Here is a 15,811-nt window from a genome sequence, read left to right on the forward strand (position 1 = left end):
TTAAAAAAAAAAATATTGATAATTTTCGTATTTTGTTACAGATACCATGACGAAAAAATTCAAATTTAGACTTTGTGTTTTCGTATGGGCCACATTATCTTTTGCACAAGCAGGTAAGTTGACAGTTTAGTAATTAATAACGGTTATCCTTAATCTATAATATATAACATTATAAATTTGTTGTTAAACAATTTAAAAAGTTTTGTAGAAAAGCCATTTATTATGTTTGTTCTATTAAATTTGCATCGAAGGCATTCCACAGTTTTCGTGCCACAACTTTGAATTAATTAATTTTGTTTCCTTAAACAGGCAAAGTACATTCACCTTCGACAAAAGAAGTTTTCACACTTCTTTTTTACACCCGTAAGTGTACAAATCAAAAGTTGTTTTAAAATCAAACTGTTGACAGTTTAAGCTATTCTAGGCTATTCTCTTATAGACTGAAGTTTAGTGATTCTAGAATTTTTAGTAACTTTTGATTTCCAATCTTTTTTATTATGACATAGGTATGATTATCATATGTGGAAGAGAAGGAAAACAAAAAATCCAGTTTTTGGCCTTAAAAGATGAATCGTATAAATATTTTTATGTGTTACACGTGTTTCGACTAGTCAATCAGATATAATTCTTATGAAACATCATTATTGTATTGGAACTGTTTCTATGAGTAAATCAACTTATATTTGAATTCTAGAATTACTTCAGTTTATAAGATTTTTAATATTCGGAACTACGGATCATAATTGCATCTCCTCCAACATTTCCAATCTTTTTTATTATGACATAGGTATGATTATTATATGTGGAAGAGAAGGAAAACAAAAACTCCAGTTTTTGGCCTTAAAAGATGAATCGTATAAGTATTTTTATGTGTTACACGTGTTTCGACTAGTCAATCAGATGTAATTCTTATGAAACATCATTATTGTATTGGAACTGTTTCTATGAGTAAATCAACTTATATTTGAATTCTAGAATTACTTCAGTTTATAAGATTTTTAATATTCGGAACTACGGATCATAATTGCATCTCCTCCAACATTTACCATTTCATTGAGTCCAATAAATTCATTAGGATGCAGAACTCATATTAGGATGAACTTCTATTTAGACGATAAACACCTTGACGTGGCACCTTATGAAGCACCCAGAAGTGAAATAACCAGAACATCATTATTACAAGTTGTGTTGTTAACAAGAAAGTTTTGCGTAACTGGCATGAAAGATACCCACACTGCATTTTCCTTGCCATTAATCTTTCAGACATAGCGAAAAGTACTAACGATACGTATTTTGAACCGCTTGATTTGATCTACTCCAAAGATAGACTAAGGAAAATATGTGGCGAAAACATACACCTTCAGCTTTTAATGCCTTCCCAATCTATTTCACAATGCTAATCTTGTGACGAGGAAACTTTTCTCAACTGAGGATTCATCTTAAGCTCAATTGTTCCAGACGCAAAGAAAAAAATGAAAACCTTGTAAGGTTCCACGCAAAGTACTAAAATTATACTCAAATAAGTTTCTAATTGTAACATTTCATAGATTTCAGCATTCAAAAATTGGTCTAAAATCATTGTGTTCAGAACAGGAAATCGAAATTCCATGAAAAAGTATGGGTTTTCGAATAAATTATTGACTTTATGGGAAAATAAGAGAAGATAAGAGAAGAATCTTATCAGGATCTAGATTAAGAAATCTAGATTAATATGTTCTTTACAAATTTTTCCGTATCATATAAAAAGAATATTGTGTAAAAATGTAACTTCAAACCCCAATGGAGGGCCTGAAAGCTCAAGAAATTTATCTGTCTGTCAGGGTGATTTATATCTGCACAATTTTGTTGTAGGAACTATAATTTTTTGCTCATTCCAGCAATGTACCCGAATCAAATCAGAAATCTACACGTTTTCCAGGAGTAATAAAACAAGTTAATTTTATAATCTCTAAGATAATTTATATTAATTTAATTCAGTTTACTACAACATCAAACATGAATTTTAAATAATAAACTTTAATTAGAATTGACACTTTCTCAAATTAAATTGCTTTACAAAAACTAGAAATCTCAATTTTAAATGATTGCTTCCTTAATTAAAATAATTAAAAAAAGATAGTTTACTTTTACTACATCAATGTAAACTGGGTGTATCATACTAAACTATAATAATTATTTCCTGTAAGGTTGTGACATATACATAAATAAAAATTCCTTAAGCTAAATATCGTGATAATGTTTTCGTACTCCTTCCTTGACATTTTACGCAAGTTAAAAGTTTTACGATTTCATTCGAATTTATTGCAAAAGTAATTACGCTCAGGCGGCATCGTTTTCGTCGAAAATGTGTGAAAAGAAAAATTATACTCTTTTCAACACACCTACAGATAACGAAATTGCGGGCGACCTTAAGAATTTCAGGTCAACTTAATTAAGGCGCACGCGACAAAACAAGAAACGACCGCGATGCACACAATAATCTTTTTTGTCTTCTTCTCAACAATTAAGAGAAAACAATAAAAAACGCCAGATAGAAGCACTTCATGCTATTAAGTTTACAACGAAATCACCAACGATTCTCACGTTTCAAGGAAATTTGTGGAAATGCTTTTAAACGTTATTTTTTATTCTTCGACTTTATTCTTCGTTCATTTATTTTTCTTTTTTTATGTTTTGCTTTTAATTCTCCGTAATTTTTTATTCTTTTCTACCTTGAGTTTCGCCAAATCGTTAATGTCAACTTATAAATAACGGCGTTTTGTAGATGGTTCCTCGAGTTAATTAACTTTAATTAAAAAAGTCTAAACGCTTAAAAGCTTGGTTAAAAGCTTGCTTCTTTGCAAACTATCGATTGACCGACATTTATTCTGGTATTTTACGTCACATTTCTGCATTTTCAGACCACCAATTGTTAAATTTCTAAAGTAATCTCATTTCCGTATTTCTAAAGTTGAGAAAACTATTCTATTGTGTGTTAAAACTATTTTAAGTTATTGTTACTTTTATTTCTAAATCGCATTTTGAGTTTTAATAGTTTAATAAAACAAATGAAATTAATTGTTAATGATTACATAACATTTAAGAACTCACACGCACAAACAGGAACGTGCAAGAAGAGAAAGTCCTCGGGTATGCAGTTTAAAGAGAATAAAACGTTGGATAAATTCTTTGATTTGTTATAATATGACAAAACTTGTGGTTTAACTTTCATTTTTTGCCTTGTATTAACCACCTTAATAATAAGACACAAAATAGTTTTAATTTGAAGAAAATGTTTAAAGCCCAAAATAAAGACTTAGATTAATCATTTAAATTTTAATATTGATCTTATGATTATTTTTAGGACCGGTGGATCGATATCTGAGGATAATAAGAGAGGTATACCCGGAAATCGAGCCGGAGAAAGCGGATGGAAGTCAAAAACAAGGTAAGCCGACGTAAAATATTACCGATATACGTCTACGAGATTTGACTCCGGAGACTCGAAAGTGCATGTTACTTACGTAACCGTAAGATTGGCATCTTCTTCGAACTTCCCCACCCAAAAATTACAAAATAAGAACGAAAAAATAATACCAACAAAGTAACGGATGTTTCATGAAAGCGATTATTGATTGACCATTAAGCGTATTTCGTAATATTTTGTGACTTTAACGATGTAAATATTTTAATATTTATGTAAATGTTAAGTTTCATAATTTCAAAAGAAAAAATTAAAAGTTCAATGACTCGACAAAAAAAATACGATACAAAGTTTTACTTTCTACCATATAAGTAAGATGTTTACAATAAATGTTGAGTTAACTTTGTGTCATCTTTATTGTAACCATGCTTTCGAATAAAGATTAGAATGAGGAAACGCTTTAAAAATAATTTCAAGCTTTCAAACAATCCGTTTAACACTTGTCATTTCCTGGTTAGTGATATAACTAATTGTAGGTTTAACCATTGATTAGATAAGAATGTTTACTGTTAATGGGCGAAGTGTACTCAATTTTGAAGCACACAAAAGAAAAATACTATTTTATTTTTCATAATTTCAATTATTTCAAACTTTCAATCAATCCGCTTAACAAGTATGATTTCCTGATCTATGATATAACTAATTGTATGTTTAACAATCGATTAGGTAATATTGTTTAATATGAGTGGTTTAAGTCAATAATATTGTTGAACATAAGCAGATTAAAGTATAACTTCTTCTTTCGAATTAGAAGTCAAAAATGTTCAAATTTTACGTTATAATGAACTATTCAAGAAGCTTAACAGTAATTATATTCATCAACTATTGCCAAATTCATCATGAATTATTCATGTTGAATAAATGGACCAACCAATACTGCCTTAAGATTCGAGTATCTATAATAGTTCTAACATATTTCTGGCAAATTTGGTGAAATTTCAATTCTTATTAGATCATCGTAAATATGTCAATTGCTAATCAATTTTCTGCTCTTGAAAACTGTTCTGATTCGGAGAAAATCAATAACGTCGTTCTTGGCTAATTACCTATAGTACCTATAATATTATCAGCAAACCTGATAAATACCAATATTGTAGTGTAACCTGAATTGAAACCAACTTAAAAATATTTTATGCTCATCAAGCTATCCTGTACTTTGACATATAAGAGCTCAGTACATATAGTCTGTACTCGAATACAGATAGTATTCGGGTAGAACACTTAACTTTAGTTATGGATACGACTTTTCCCGCTTCCAATTACAACTGAGTTTGAGGATTTCATTGAGAAATTAAAGATATGAAGTATAAGATGTGATCGAATTGTTTAATACTTACAGTATCAATAAGAAGTAGAGCGGGAATAGGTTAGCGCATCATGATCTGAGATCAACCGTGGTGTAGGAAACCCGAGAAGTGGTGTTGAAGAATATTTTCTTGACTGCCATCTTCAATTTTTCTACCATCTTCAATTGTAGAAAAAATAGTTGAGGGCTATTGCGGTTGAAACTTTTACATCTAAAATAAATATTAATAAATATTACTTGTTAAATTCACCATTACTAATTGCTCAAATAGCTATACTATATATTTTCCACAAACTTAATGTAACTTACAAGGGAAGTGTCACAACTGTGTCTCACCGATTTCGATGCAATTTGGTACAGTCATAGAATGGGCCAAAATAAGGTTCGTACATTTTTTTATACGTGCGGTAAAAGCCCCTGGGGCGAGTTATAGGGGTTGAAAGTTTGGAGAAAAAGTACGTTTTCACTTATATTTTAAAAATGAAAAGTGCTATCAAAATTTGGTAAATTGTAACTGATATTCATTTTAAAAGAGCTTTCTTTTGATGTATCACACATATACCAGAGGGTTAAGAAGGGCGAACTACCCCTATTTTTTTGGAATTATTTAAAAACCACCCTATCGATTTTGGCGGCATTAAGTATACTTCCAGCACGTTCAAAAATATTAGTTAAGGGTTTTTTCCCATTCGCTCTAGATCATCCCCAGCGAAGTTACGGGGGTTAACATGTAACCACTTTTCGTAAGAATGATGTGATAAAATTGTCAGGTATTTTGAAAATACTTTAACAAAACCGTAAATTAGTCGCACAATAAAATGTTTAATGTAAAATAAGGCATAATACACCATTTAGGGGTGGTTGGGGTTAACCACCCCCTTAAAAATTAATTCTATCCCGGGCATTACTTGTTGATTACGGCGAAATTTGGTACTGTGTTTGTTTTATATTTGAAGTAAAAATTTTTGAAAATGGTTATAAGGGTTACAAATTAGGGGTAGTTTTTTGTTTATACCTCGAAGATGAAAACTGCCATCGTAACTGTGGTATTGTTTTTTAAAAATCTATCTATCGATGTTCCACGAGGTAAACTACCCTCATTTTCTTTAAATAATAAATATAAAACTACTAGATAAATAAGATATTTTATTTATTTATGAGTTAAAAAGCAACTGACAAAAAAAAATAGTTCAATATACCAAAGAAGTTTATTCTACATTACTAATTGACGTTTTTTATGTTCAATGTTAAATTTATTCTTTCATTAATTTAACACTTTTTTCCTATCTTCTATAAAATTCCTTTATTAATAAAGGAAAATTAATGAAAGAATAAATAGAAATTCTCTATCACATCATTAACATTGTTAAGTTTATTTTTATTCTACATAATGTTGCCAAAAATACACCTACCAAAAAAATTTTGGCACAATATTTGTTTTTTTAGTGCCGCTTGCTAAAGGTCATTTCTCAAAATAGTTTTTTCTAGTATAAAAGAACGTGTGCCCAGTGGGTAGATTTTAGTTTCAGAGCAACTGACAGAAGCAATGGTTACAATAAACCCAATAAACGTTTTAAATTTGCTAATGACAGTTTTTACTGTTATGAATATTCCCCAGACTCCTGTAAATGAAGCAGAAGTTAGTTTAAAAGAAAATATACAGCGTATTTTAATGGAAAGTATGGAAGACTACAATATGCAAATTGAAGACGAAACTGTATTAATTTTCGATTCATCCAATGGCATCAATGACGGTCAGCAAATTATTGAAGACCAGGATACAACTGACAGGTTTGTAGAAGATACTGATGCTCATTGTCCATTGAAGGATGACATCGACTACGAGTACAAATTAGAGGCGGTAAATTACTGGACAAGTGGGAAGAAAGGTTATTTGAAACTAGAAACCGTAAAAAACAAATACCGAAAAGTAACGTCAAAGACCCAATTGCACAGATGGTCTAAATATATTGAAGAAAGAGGGACATACAAAGAAAAATTAGCAGAAATTACCGAATTTGTAATTAATCAAGCGAGAGCCGCCGTAGATAATAAATTGCCACTACATGATATTGATATACGCAGATGGGCTATACAAGCTAGAAATGAAAAGAATTTATCTCCTCAACTGTTCAAAGCATCTCATAGCTGGGTGCAACGTTTTAAGAAAGCAAATCGGTTAGTAAGCCGAAAAATAACAAAATTTCTATCCCAAAAACAAATTGGAAATGTTGATCGAGTAAAAACTTTAGCAAAAGATTTCGTTAAAGAGGCAAAGCTACAAATCCAAATATATGGACCTGAAAACACCTACAATTCGGATCAGAGCGGTTTTAACTTGGAATTCCATTCGGGAAGAACATTAAGCGATTTAGGAGTTAAAACCGTAGAAAGTGTGGTCCAGTCGGTGTCATCTACAACGCACAGTTACACAATTCAACCCGTAATATCTGCTGATGGGAAACTTCTTTCTCCACTTTTTATTGTTTTAAAAGAACCCTCTGGCAGCTTTGGACCGAGGGTAGCAAATACAATGTTTAAAGCAGACAATATATACGTTTTGGCATCAAAATCTGGAAAGTTAACTTCAGAACACATGAAAAATTGGCTCCAAAATGTATATTTTCCAAATACTGGTTCTAAATCATTATTATTATTAGATTCTTGGAGTGGCCATTGTCCTGAAGTTATTAGTGAAATAACTCCATCAGGTACTAATTTTAAACATTTATCTATACCTGCAGGGACAACAGGTCAAATACAGCCCCTAGATGTATTTGGTTTCAGAATATGGAAAAATTTTATTAGAAGATTCTCTGATCAGATTATTCTTTACCAGTATGATGTCAATTTACATCAGAGGGATAACATATTAAAATTGCAATCGTTGACGCATAACCAGTTGGCTTCCCCTCGGTTTATAAATGTTTTTAAATACGCATGGTTTGCAAGTGGCTATATAGAGGAGAGACCAGACCATTTTGAAAATCCCGTGGAAGTTTGCTTTTCGAGTGAGAAGCCAACGTGTGATATCTGTGGGGATATAGCGGTCATAACATGTGCATGGTGTAAAAAATCCTTATGTTTAAAACATTTTTTCCACGACTTTCATTTTTGCCAACACTACGTAGAATAAAAATAAATTTAATATTGAAAATTAATATAATACATAAAAAACGTCAATTAGTAATGTAGAATAAACTTCTTTGGTATATTGAACTATTTTTTTTGTCAGTTGCTTTTTAACTCATAAATAAATAAAATATCTTATTTATCTAGTAGTTTTATATTTATTATTTAAAGAAAATGAGGGTAGTTTACCTCGTGGAACATCGATAGATAGATTTTTAAAAAACAATACCACAGTTACGATGGCAGTTTTCATCTTCGAGGTATAAACAAAAAACTACCCCTAATTTGTAACCCTTATAACCATTTTCAAAAATTTTTACTTCAAATATAAAACAAACACAGTACCAAATTTCGCCGTAATCGACAAATAACGCCCGGGATAGAATTAATTTTTAAGGGGGTGGATAACCCCAACAACCCCTATATGGTGTATTATGCCTTATTTTACACTAAACATTTTATTGTGCGACTAATTTACGGTTTTGTTTAAAGTATTTTCAAAATACCTGACAATTTTATCACATCATTCTTACGAAAAGTGCTTACATGTTAACCCCCGTAACTTCGCTGGGGTTGATCTAGGGCGAATGGGAAAAAACCCTTAACTAATATTTTTGAACGCACTAGAAGTATACTTAATGCCGCCAAAATCGATAGGGTGGTTTTTAAATAATTCCAAAAAAATAGGGGTAGTTCGCCCTTTTTAACCCTCTGCTATATGTGTGACACATCAAAAGAAAGCTCTTTTAAAATGAATATCAGTTACAATTTACCAAATTTTGATAGCACTTTTCATTTTTAAAATATAAGTGAAAACGTACTTTTTCTCCAAACTTTCAACCCCTATAACTCGCCCCAGGGGCTTTTACCGCACGTATAAAAAAATGTGCGAACCTTATTTTGGCCCATTCTATGACTGTACCAAATTGCATCGAAATCGGTGAGACACAGTTGTGACACTTCCCTTGTTAGTCTATCACAATATTTATATGCTATGTGTTTATCATCGCATTATACTTTTTTTTTTCTTTTTAGTGTGTGTTGTTGGAGATGTAGTATATACAGCTGAAGAATCAGTTCCATCTGAACAACCATGTCTTAAATGTAAATGTCAACCACCGGGAGTACATTGTGAAACAACTCGATGTCAAAAGAAACCTGGATGTAGAGCTATTCATAAACCAAACGAGTGTTGCCCAGAATATCAGTGTGGTAAATAATTAAAATTATTGGGAATTATTGCATCTATTAATTTTACATAACTGATTTAGCGTCTGTTGTAGAATGTGAATTTGAAGGTAAGGTGTACGGAAATGGAGAGAGATTAGAAACGAAACCGGGTGGAGAATGCAAAGTTTGTTATTGTCGAGGAGGTGAAGTACAATGCACAGAAGTTAGTTGTTACATAAGAACAGATTGCGAAGGAAGGCGAGTTCCCGGGCAGTGTTGTCAAAAATATGAACATTGTCCTCCTATAGGTAACATAATAAATAACTTTATTAACCCACTTATAATTATTACATTATTTTTTTTATTTTTAGAACCAATCCAAGAAAAAGTAAAGTCAGAATCGTTCTTTTCATCGACACAAATCTCATCAGAATTTACGGGTAATATATCCTCAGAAAATGAGATTAGCGACACTACGGATATTCAACAAAAATTAAAATCAACATCGTTAATAAACGAGATAACCCCACCACCTGATATGATCGAAGAAACGGACCATAAAGAAGAACCAAGAATAACGATTCACGAAATCATTCCTGGATTGATAGAGATACCAATAACTGAAACAACTAAATTAGAAAGCACCACAAAAATTCAAGGGCAATTATTGGTTGAAGAAAAGGTGACAAATAACGACAACTTAGTAGATCATACTTCTCATGATTCTAAAACTGAAGAAACTAATTTATCACAAATTTTCGAAAAACACCCACCTTCGGTTATAACAGTCGGCAATGAAACGTTTTATCTTAAAAAAGATGTTTTCGACGACATAACTATTGCGCCATCAACAAATAATAATCCTGAAGTTTTTATCGAGGATACAAAACCCGAAACACACGTAATTAAAAAAGAAATAAAAGAATCTGAAGAAAATGCAGCTATAATTATTCAAGAACTACCAAAAATTATAACTTCAACAACCGAAGTTAATGTTGGTAATTCAACTATTGACGTTGCAGTTGAGTTACCAGCAGCTGAACCCATAGATATTGAAGCTGAAGGTTCCGAAAGTGAACCTGTACGGGTTGATAGCGCATTAGTTACTATAAAAATTGAAGAGGTAACCGTAAAAATTGATAAACCAAAAATAGACGACGTCTTGGAAAATCCAGCTTATCCACCTATCCCCGATATTATGGTTCCACAAGATGCTGAATACAACCCTGAAATAGTCGAAATTCATGAGGAATTCTACCACTCTTCAACAGAATCACCAAAAATAATTCCAGAAATTTTAGAAATCACAAACAATCACACGTTTTCTGAAAATACCACAAATTTATCTTGGCTAAAATCTCAATCATTGATTAACGAAAAAGCTATACTACCCGATACTATATTAAAACAAGTTGCAATAAGTGATATAGATCAAACTACAAACACAAATTTGTTAACTACTTTAAACAAAATTGATGGATTAACAGAAGAATTAAAAGAAACGACATCACCTTCTTCTTTAGTTAAATTCCACACCGATGATCTTATAAAACATGCTATCATTGAAAGTGAATCCGTCATTGAAAACCACGTTAAAAAAATTGTCGATGATCACGACATAACTGGAAGTTTACATGATACTATTAAAGAAGATTTAAAAGAATCAATAAATCAAAAAGCTATATCAACAGAATCAATTGAACAGCCATCAGAAAGTGGAGAAAACACGACTCCAAAAGGAATACAAACCGTTTCAGCAATGTTAAATGAGAACGCTAGCGTTGAAACTGCACCAGACTCGAAGGAAGATCAAAAATTAATAAAAACAACAAAAAATCCTGATGTCGAGGTGATCAATTCTGAGTTATTATCGACAAATACTGATTTAAACACCAATTTAACTCACGAAGAAATCAAACCCAAAAAACGTGATCAAACTTTACCAACAACAACTATAAAACCCCTCTCGGAATCCGATAAAATCTTCGAAGAACTTGGTACTGAATTAAAAGTTCTTGCAGACGATTATGTCTCCCCCGATCAATCGGATAAATCAAAAGATGACGTGGTTTTTAAAGAATTATTAGATGAATTGAACACGAAAAAGAAACCGTCAAAAGAATCAAAAGATCCTATTCAAAGAGCAACGGATAAATTAGCGAATTTAAAGCTTCGAGATGCTAGACAGTCATTAGATGTAGGAGTAATAGGAGCTGTTCGAGACTTATTCACTGCTCAATATAGATCGTATGCGAAGAAATAGACCGCGAAATTGTAGCCCAAATAGCTTCTTTCGTTTTCCTCGAAAAGAACTGATCGCCGATAGCAAACCTCCCCCTCGTTGTTTCCTCGCCCGCCCCATACCCCAAATAGAAGCGTGACTGAGACGCGTGCCTGATGAGACGAAAGAATCGGAGAGCGAGTGAAGAAGTTTCGATATTTATTTATTTTAATGTTAGATCTTAATATTAAATATTACATTACTACTATTACAAGTTACGGTATAGCGCTATAAGTGGAACGAGAATTATTCAAAGTGAAGGAACGCAGCGAAAAGTTTTTAGAGATAATTGCGATGTTGTGAAATGTTGTACTCCCTTTTTTCTGTAATGCAATAATTACAAAAAGGATAATAAAGTATAAGAGTTCCCTTTTGTTGTTTATTATTAATTAGGTGTACAAAAACGGTGTTTATGCATAAAATAATAAAAATATAAAATAATATTTACAATACCTATTTTCGTTAATTTAATAATAATAATTTAAAAAACTGCATAAATTTAGGTTATGTTAAAATTTTAATAATCAAAACAATTTTTTTTATTTTATGTTGGCTGCCCTACTCAGGTACACCAATATTATTCCAAATATAAAATATGATTGAATTTAATTTTTTTGTGAATATTTAAACATATTAGCATTTTTATGTTGTTTTAACATGAAATTTGTATATGGCTTTAAAAATATCACTTTTGAAAATAATTAATAATTCAAATGATGTAAATTAATGCCTTTCTATGACAATTACTCAATTGTTTTTTCTTAACAATACAAACATTAGTCGTGTTGTCAAGTTATCATTATCATTGTCGATCATTGTTGTCCCATTTATTACATATTTCTATATAAAATGAGTACTAAACTTAGTGTAGGTGTTAAAAATACACTGGTAAGTAATTATTTAATCTTTATTAGATACAAACGTAAAAATATTTATGAAAAAATATTTAAAACCATAAGCATCCCAAATATTCTTGTATTTAGGATTGCATAACCTTTAACTCAAAATATTTCATTATAGCGCCTGTTGCCTGGGTGATATTGATAAATTAAAAGATAATTAAAATTTATAGCAAGTTTATAGCGTTTTCCGCATTCCGATTGCAAATCTCCAGCCTTTGCAGTCCTCCCAGCCCCCTGGACCCCCTGGTGACAGGTTTCTTTTGGACATCGCCTTCTTTATTCCCGATGCCTATGTCGTTTTTGGGCGTCCCCTCCTGCTTCTTTCTGTTACACTCCATTGCATCGCTTTTTTCGGGATTCTTTCTGGACCCATTCTTTGAACGTGGCCGTACCTTTGGAGCTGTCTTCTTTGGACTTCATCGACTATCGTTGTTTGTACCCCCATCATTTCTCGTATGTCAGTATTTCGCACTCGATCTAGTTTAGCTTTGCCAGCTGCTTTTGCCCAGAAATTCATTTTAACTGTCAGTAGCCGCTTCTCTATTTGTTTGTTTAATTGCCAGGTGTCGCATCCGTACAGCGCCACAGGAATGAAGATAGTGGAATATAGTTGTTTTCTTTTTTTTTGAGATCTTTTTTGACAATTTTTTGATCAAAGATGGGAGTTTATGGCTTTTGTTATGTTTTTGTCCAACTGTAGTCCATCTTATTTCCACGGCCATCATTTAACACCTGATCTTTTGCTTCTTCGTCCACGCAAAGATACTGACTTTTTGGTATATTCGTAATCAAGCCCCACCGGTCGTATACTTCGATTAATTTTTTTGCCGTATATTCAAGGTTTTTTTTTCATCCTGGGCTACTACCACCTGGTCGTCAGCAAAATGTAGGCTGTACAGCGCTGTTTGTTCATCAAGTTCTACGCCCAAATTTTACTTTAACCTTCCAATACATGCTCTTACACAGTCACACGCAGCGGACTGAGTTTATGTTAAGTTTTATTTACCTGTTGCGTTTTAATATTCTAATTTTATTGTTGTAGACATTATCAGTAAATGATATTACTTCATCAGTAACTTCTGCTGCTGTATCATTAAAATTTGTAAGAAAAATAATACCATTAGTAATCGAAAACATAGTATATCATCGTCTTGATCTTGAGGAAAATCTGTTTGAGAAGAAGTCAGTTAAAGACTGGGATTATATGGCTTTTAAAGCAGGCATTCGCAACAAACACACTACAAGTGTTTATTGGTTGTGTCGATCAATTGCAGGCGCAATTGCAAAAAAAGAGGCGAGTAAAATTTTGATTAAAAAATATGTAAATTTTATTTATTTATTTCTTTAGATTGAAAAAATATTTCTCTTCTTCACAAACAAGAATAATAAAGAATCTATTGAATACTACATATTTAATTTGGAATATAAAGATTTAATGCCGTAAAGAATATCGGTTATTGTATCAATACAGCCATAAAATATCATTTTTTTTAGGGAAGAATCTGTTAATGGAAACACTTTATTATCGCATACAAAAAAAATATTTGAAGTTTTAAACTCGTTAAGTGATAACTTTTCTCGACTTAATCCTAATGAAATCGAAATAATATTTGAATTTAAAACTCTCGGACGTAATTGAAGGAATTTTCACATTATTTTTGACAAAAACATATTTTTTTTTTAATTTTTAGCAAGCTCCTCAGTGAATGTACCATATTTTACACCATTAACTTCCACTGGGTATTCAACAAAAATTAGTAAAAAAGCAACAATACCACTAGGACGACTTGACACTGGATATCATCGACTTCGTTTAGATGCGGGGGGAATGGTTAATTAATATCATAATACATTTTTATTTATTTTTATTCTTTTTTGCTTATCCATTTTTTTTCAGTTTGAACAACAAGAATCGCAAAATGATGCAAATAATGTTGCAAGTGAAAACGATATAAAAGGTAATTAATAATAAATTGACAAAATTATCAATCAAACTGCAGACTATGTTTTTCCGAATATCTTTGACGACTTGAATCTTAAAAATAAACATGCCATTTTTGCTATATTCGAAATTATGTTAGAAATATGGATGAATATTGAAATATCGAACTCTTACATTTTTAGATTAAAATATATAAAGCGCGTCAAAAATTTTGAAAAAATATAGTCTACAGCCTAATCAAGTACATTTATTTTTAATTTGGCACAAAGAAATTGTTTTTTAGACATTGAAAATTTAGAAAACACATCACCTAGAGGCGTTAAACGTAAAAATGGCACACCAACACGATTTGGTGAACCTGAATTTAATTCTCTTTCCTTACTAACACCTGAGGCTAATTACTTAGGTACGAAAAATCATATATTTACTAATTCCAGTAAAAATTACTTTAAAATTTTGTACGACTATTTAACCTACTACTAAAATGTTACACCAAAGAGATGAGAAAGTGTTCATTGATTACATTTATTTTTATTATATGGAATTATGTAGATACCAGCTTCAAATCATCGGGTTCTAAAAGACCACGAAAACGAAGCATGTCCATGGATTCCATGATACGGATAATAGGTAATTATTATTCTTTATACTGAAATTTATTGTACAAAATATTTGAAAAAGTAATAATTTTTTTATAAAGACGAGGACATCTCATCTAAGCGATATCAAGAAAACAAAAGTTTTAGTAAGTTATCAGGTATATATATTCTTGTTAAGTATTTTAATGTGTTTTTTTATAGATCAGACTCTTTGCACAGAAATTAATTTAGTAACACCTCCAAAACAGTTTAATGATATTGATATAACGTTAAGTAAGTATTAAATAATAAACGTATATATTATACAATAAAAGATAATTAAAGGTGACGATGGTATCGGGGACACCAATAACTCTCCAACTTATTTACAACCGGATGAAATTCGTCTAGATAACACAATCAATTGTTTCTGCAAATTGAACTATTCCTTGGGTTTGAGCAGAACTTTAACTTGCACAATTTGCAATAGAATAATGCATACGATTTGCGTCGGTTATCAAAATGATGAAAACGCACCAAATAATTCGTATATTTGTCTTAAATGTGGCGAGAAAGAGAAACCTGCCACAGATGTAAAGCTCGCACGTGTAAAAGAAAACGATGTAGTCAGTCTGTGCTTGCTGAGACTCGTTTTGCGTTATTATATCGTTAATAAAACGTTACCAAAAGATTTGATTGAAGTGATAGATTTGAAAGTACAAGAAAAACTTAAGATAAATCTTCGAAAGATACCTGGCGTGAAAATAACTAATGATAATATGTGAGAAAGGACTTTTAAAATAATTATATTTAATTAATTATATTTGTGCTTGCAGGTTAGAGATAGAAAAACATTACCAATTTGGACAGTTTATGGCCGGGTTTTTCTATGATGGATTTAATATTGATTTAAAAACTCCTGATAGTATGACACTTTAAATTATTTTAATGTTATTTGTTTCATTCATTAATTTTCTATTGGATTTTTCTTCATTAATTTAATATTTAGCTTATTTACTTGTTGAATTAAATAAATA

At 31.2% G+C, this 15,811-nt stretch overlaps 3 protein-coding genes across 4 annotated transcripts in view; 2 read left to right on the forward strand and 1 right to left on the reverse strand.

Annotated features, from left to right (window-relative positions):
- LOC111425998 (uncharacterized) overlaps window positions 1-11,720 on the forward strand; it is a 37,095-nt gene extending 25,375 nt beyond the window's left edge. Inside the window, exons 2-6 of one of the 2 annotated variants that reach the window (XM_023060326.2) lie at window positions 42-113; window positions 3,344-3,427; window positions 8,937-9,113; window positions 9,173-9,379; window positions 9,443-11,720. In XM_023060326.2, the coding sequence (XP_022916094.2) occupies window positions 47-113; window positions 3,344-3,427; window positions 8,937-9,113; window positions 9,173-9,379; window positions 9,443-11,334 (2,427 nt within the window). In that variant the 5' untranslated portion in view covers window positions 42-46 and the 3' untranslated portion in view covers window positions 11,335-11,720. The remainder of the gene's footprint in view (window positions 1-41; window positions 114-3,343; window positions 3,428-8,936; window positions 9,114-9,172; window positions 9,380-9,442) is intronic. The other variant, XM_023060328.2, reaches the window with a different exon arrangement.
- The window catches only part of LOC111426000 (DNA oxidative demethylase ALKBH2-like), a 42,291-nt gene extending 30,435 nt beyond the window's left edge, over window positions 1-11,856 (reverse strand). The window contains exons 1-2 of the mRNA XM_071194319.1: window positions 11,806-11,856; window positions 4,801-4,980 (exon numbers count right to left, since the gene is read on the reverse strand). The gene's annotated coding sequence lies outside the window, so the exon portion shown is untranslated. The remainder of the gene's footprint in view (window positions 1-4,800; window positions 4,981-11,805) is intronic.
- A 288-nt stretch (window positions 11,857-12,144) lies between these two features.
- LOC111425999 (uncharacterized) lies at window positions 12,145-15,765 on the forward strand. Its single transcript, XM_023060329.2, has 12 exons — window positions 12,145-12,240; window positions 13,297-13,548; window positions 13,603-13,694; window positions 13,749-13,885; window positions 13,946-14,085; window positions 14,152-14,212; window positions 14,480-14,602; window positions 14,749-14,826; window positions 14,897-14,941; window positions 14,997-15,068; window positions 15,120-15,555; window positions 15,611-15,765. Exons 1-12 carry the CDS (start codon window positions 12,202-12,204, stop codon window positions 15,711-15,713), a joined length of 1,578 nt encoding a protein of 525 aa, XP_022916097.1. The 5' UTR covers window positions 12,145-12,201; the 3' UTR covers window positions 15,714-15,765.
- Window positions 15,766-15,811: the final 46 nt, after the last annotated feature.

This window comes from Onthophagus taurus, chromosome 2 (genome assembly GCF_036711975.1).
Source record: "Onthophagus taurus isolate NC chromosome 2, IU_Otau_3.0, whole genome shotgun sequence".
NCBI classification, from domain to species: Eukaryota; Metazoa; Arthropoda; class Insecta; order Coleoptera; family Scarabaeidae; genus Onthophagus; species Onthophagus taurus.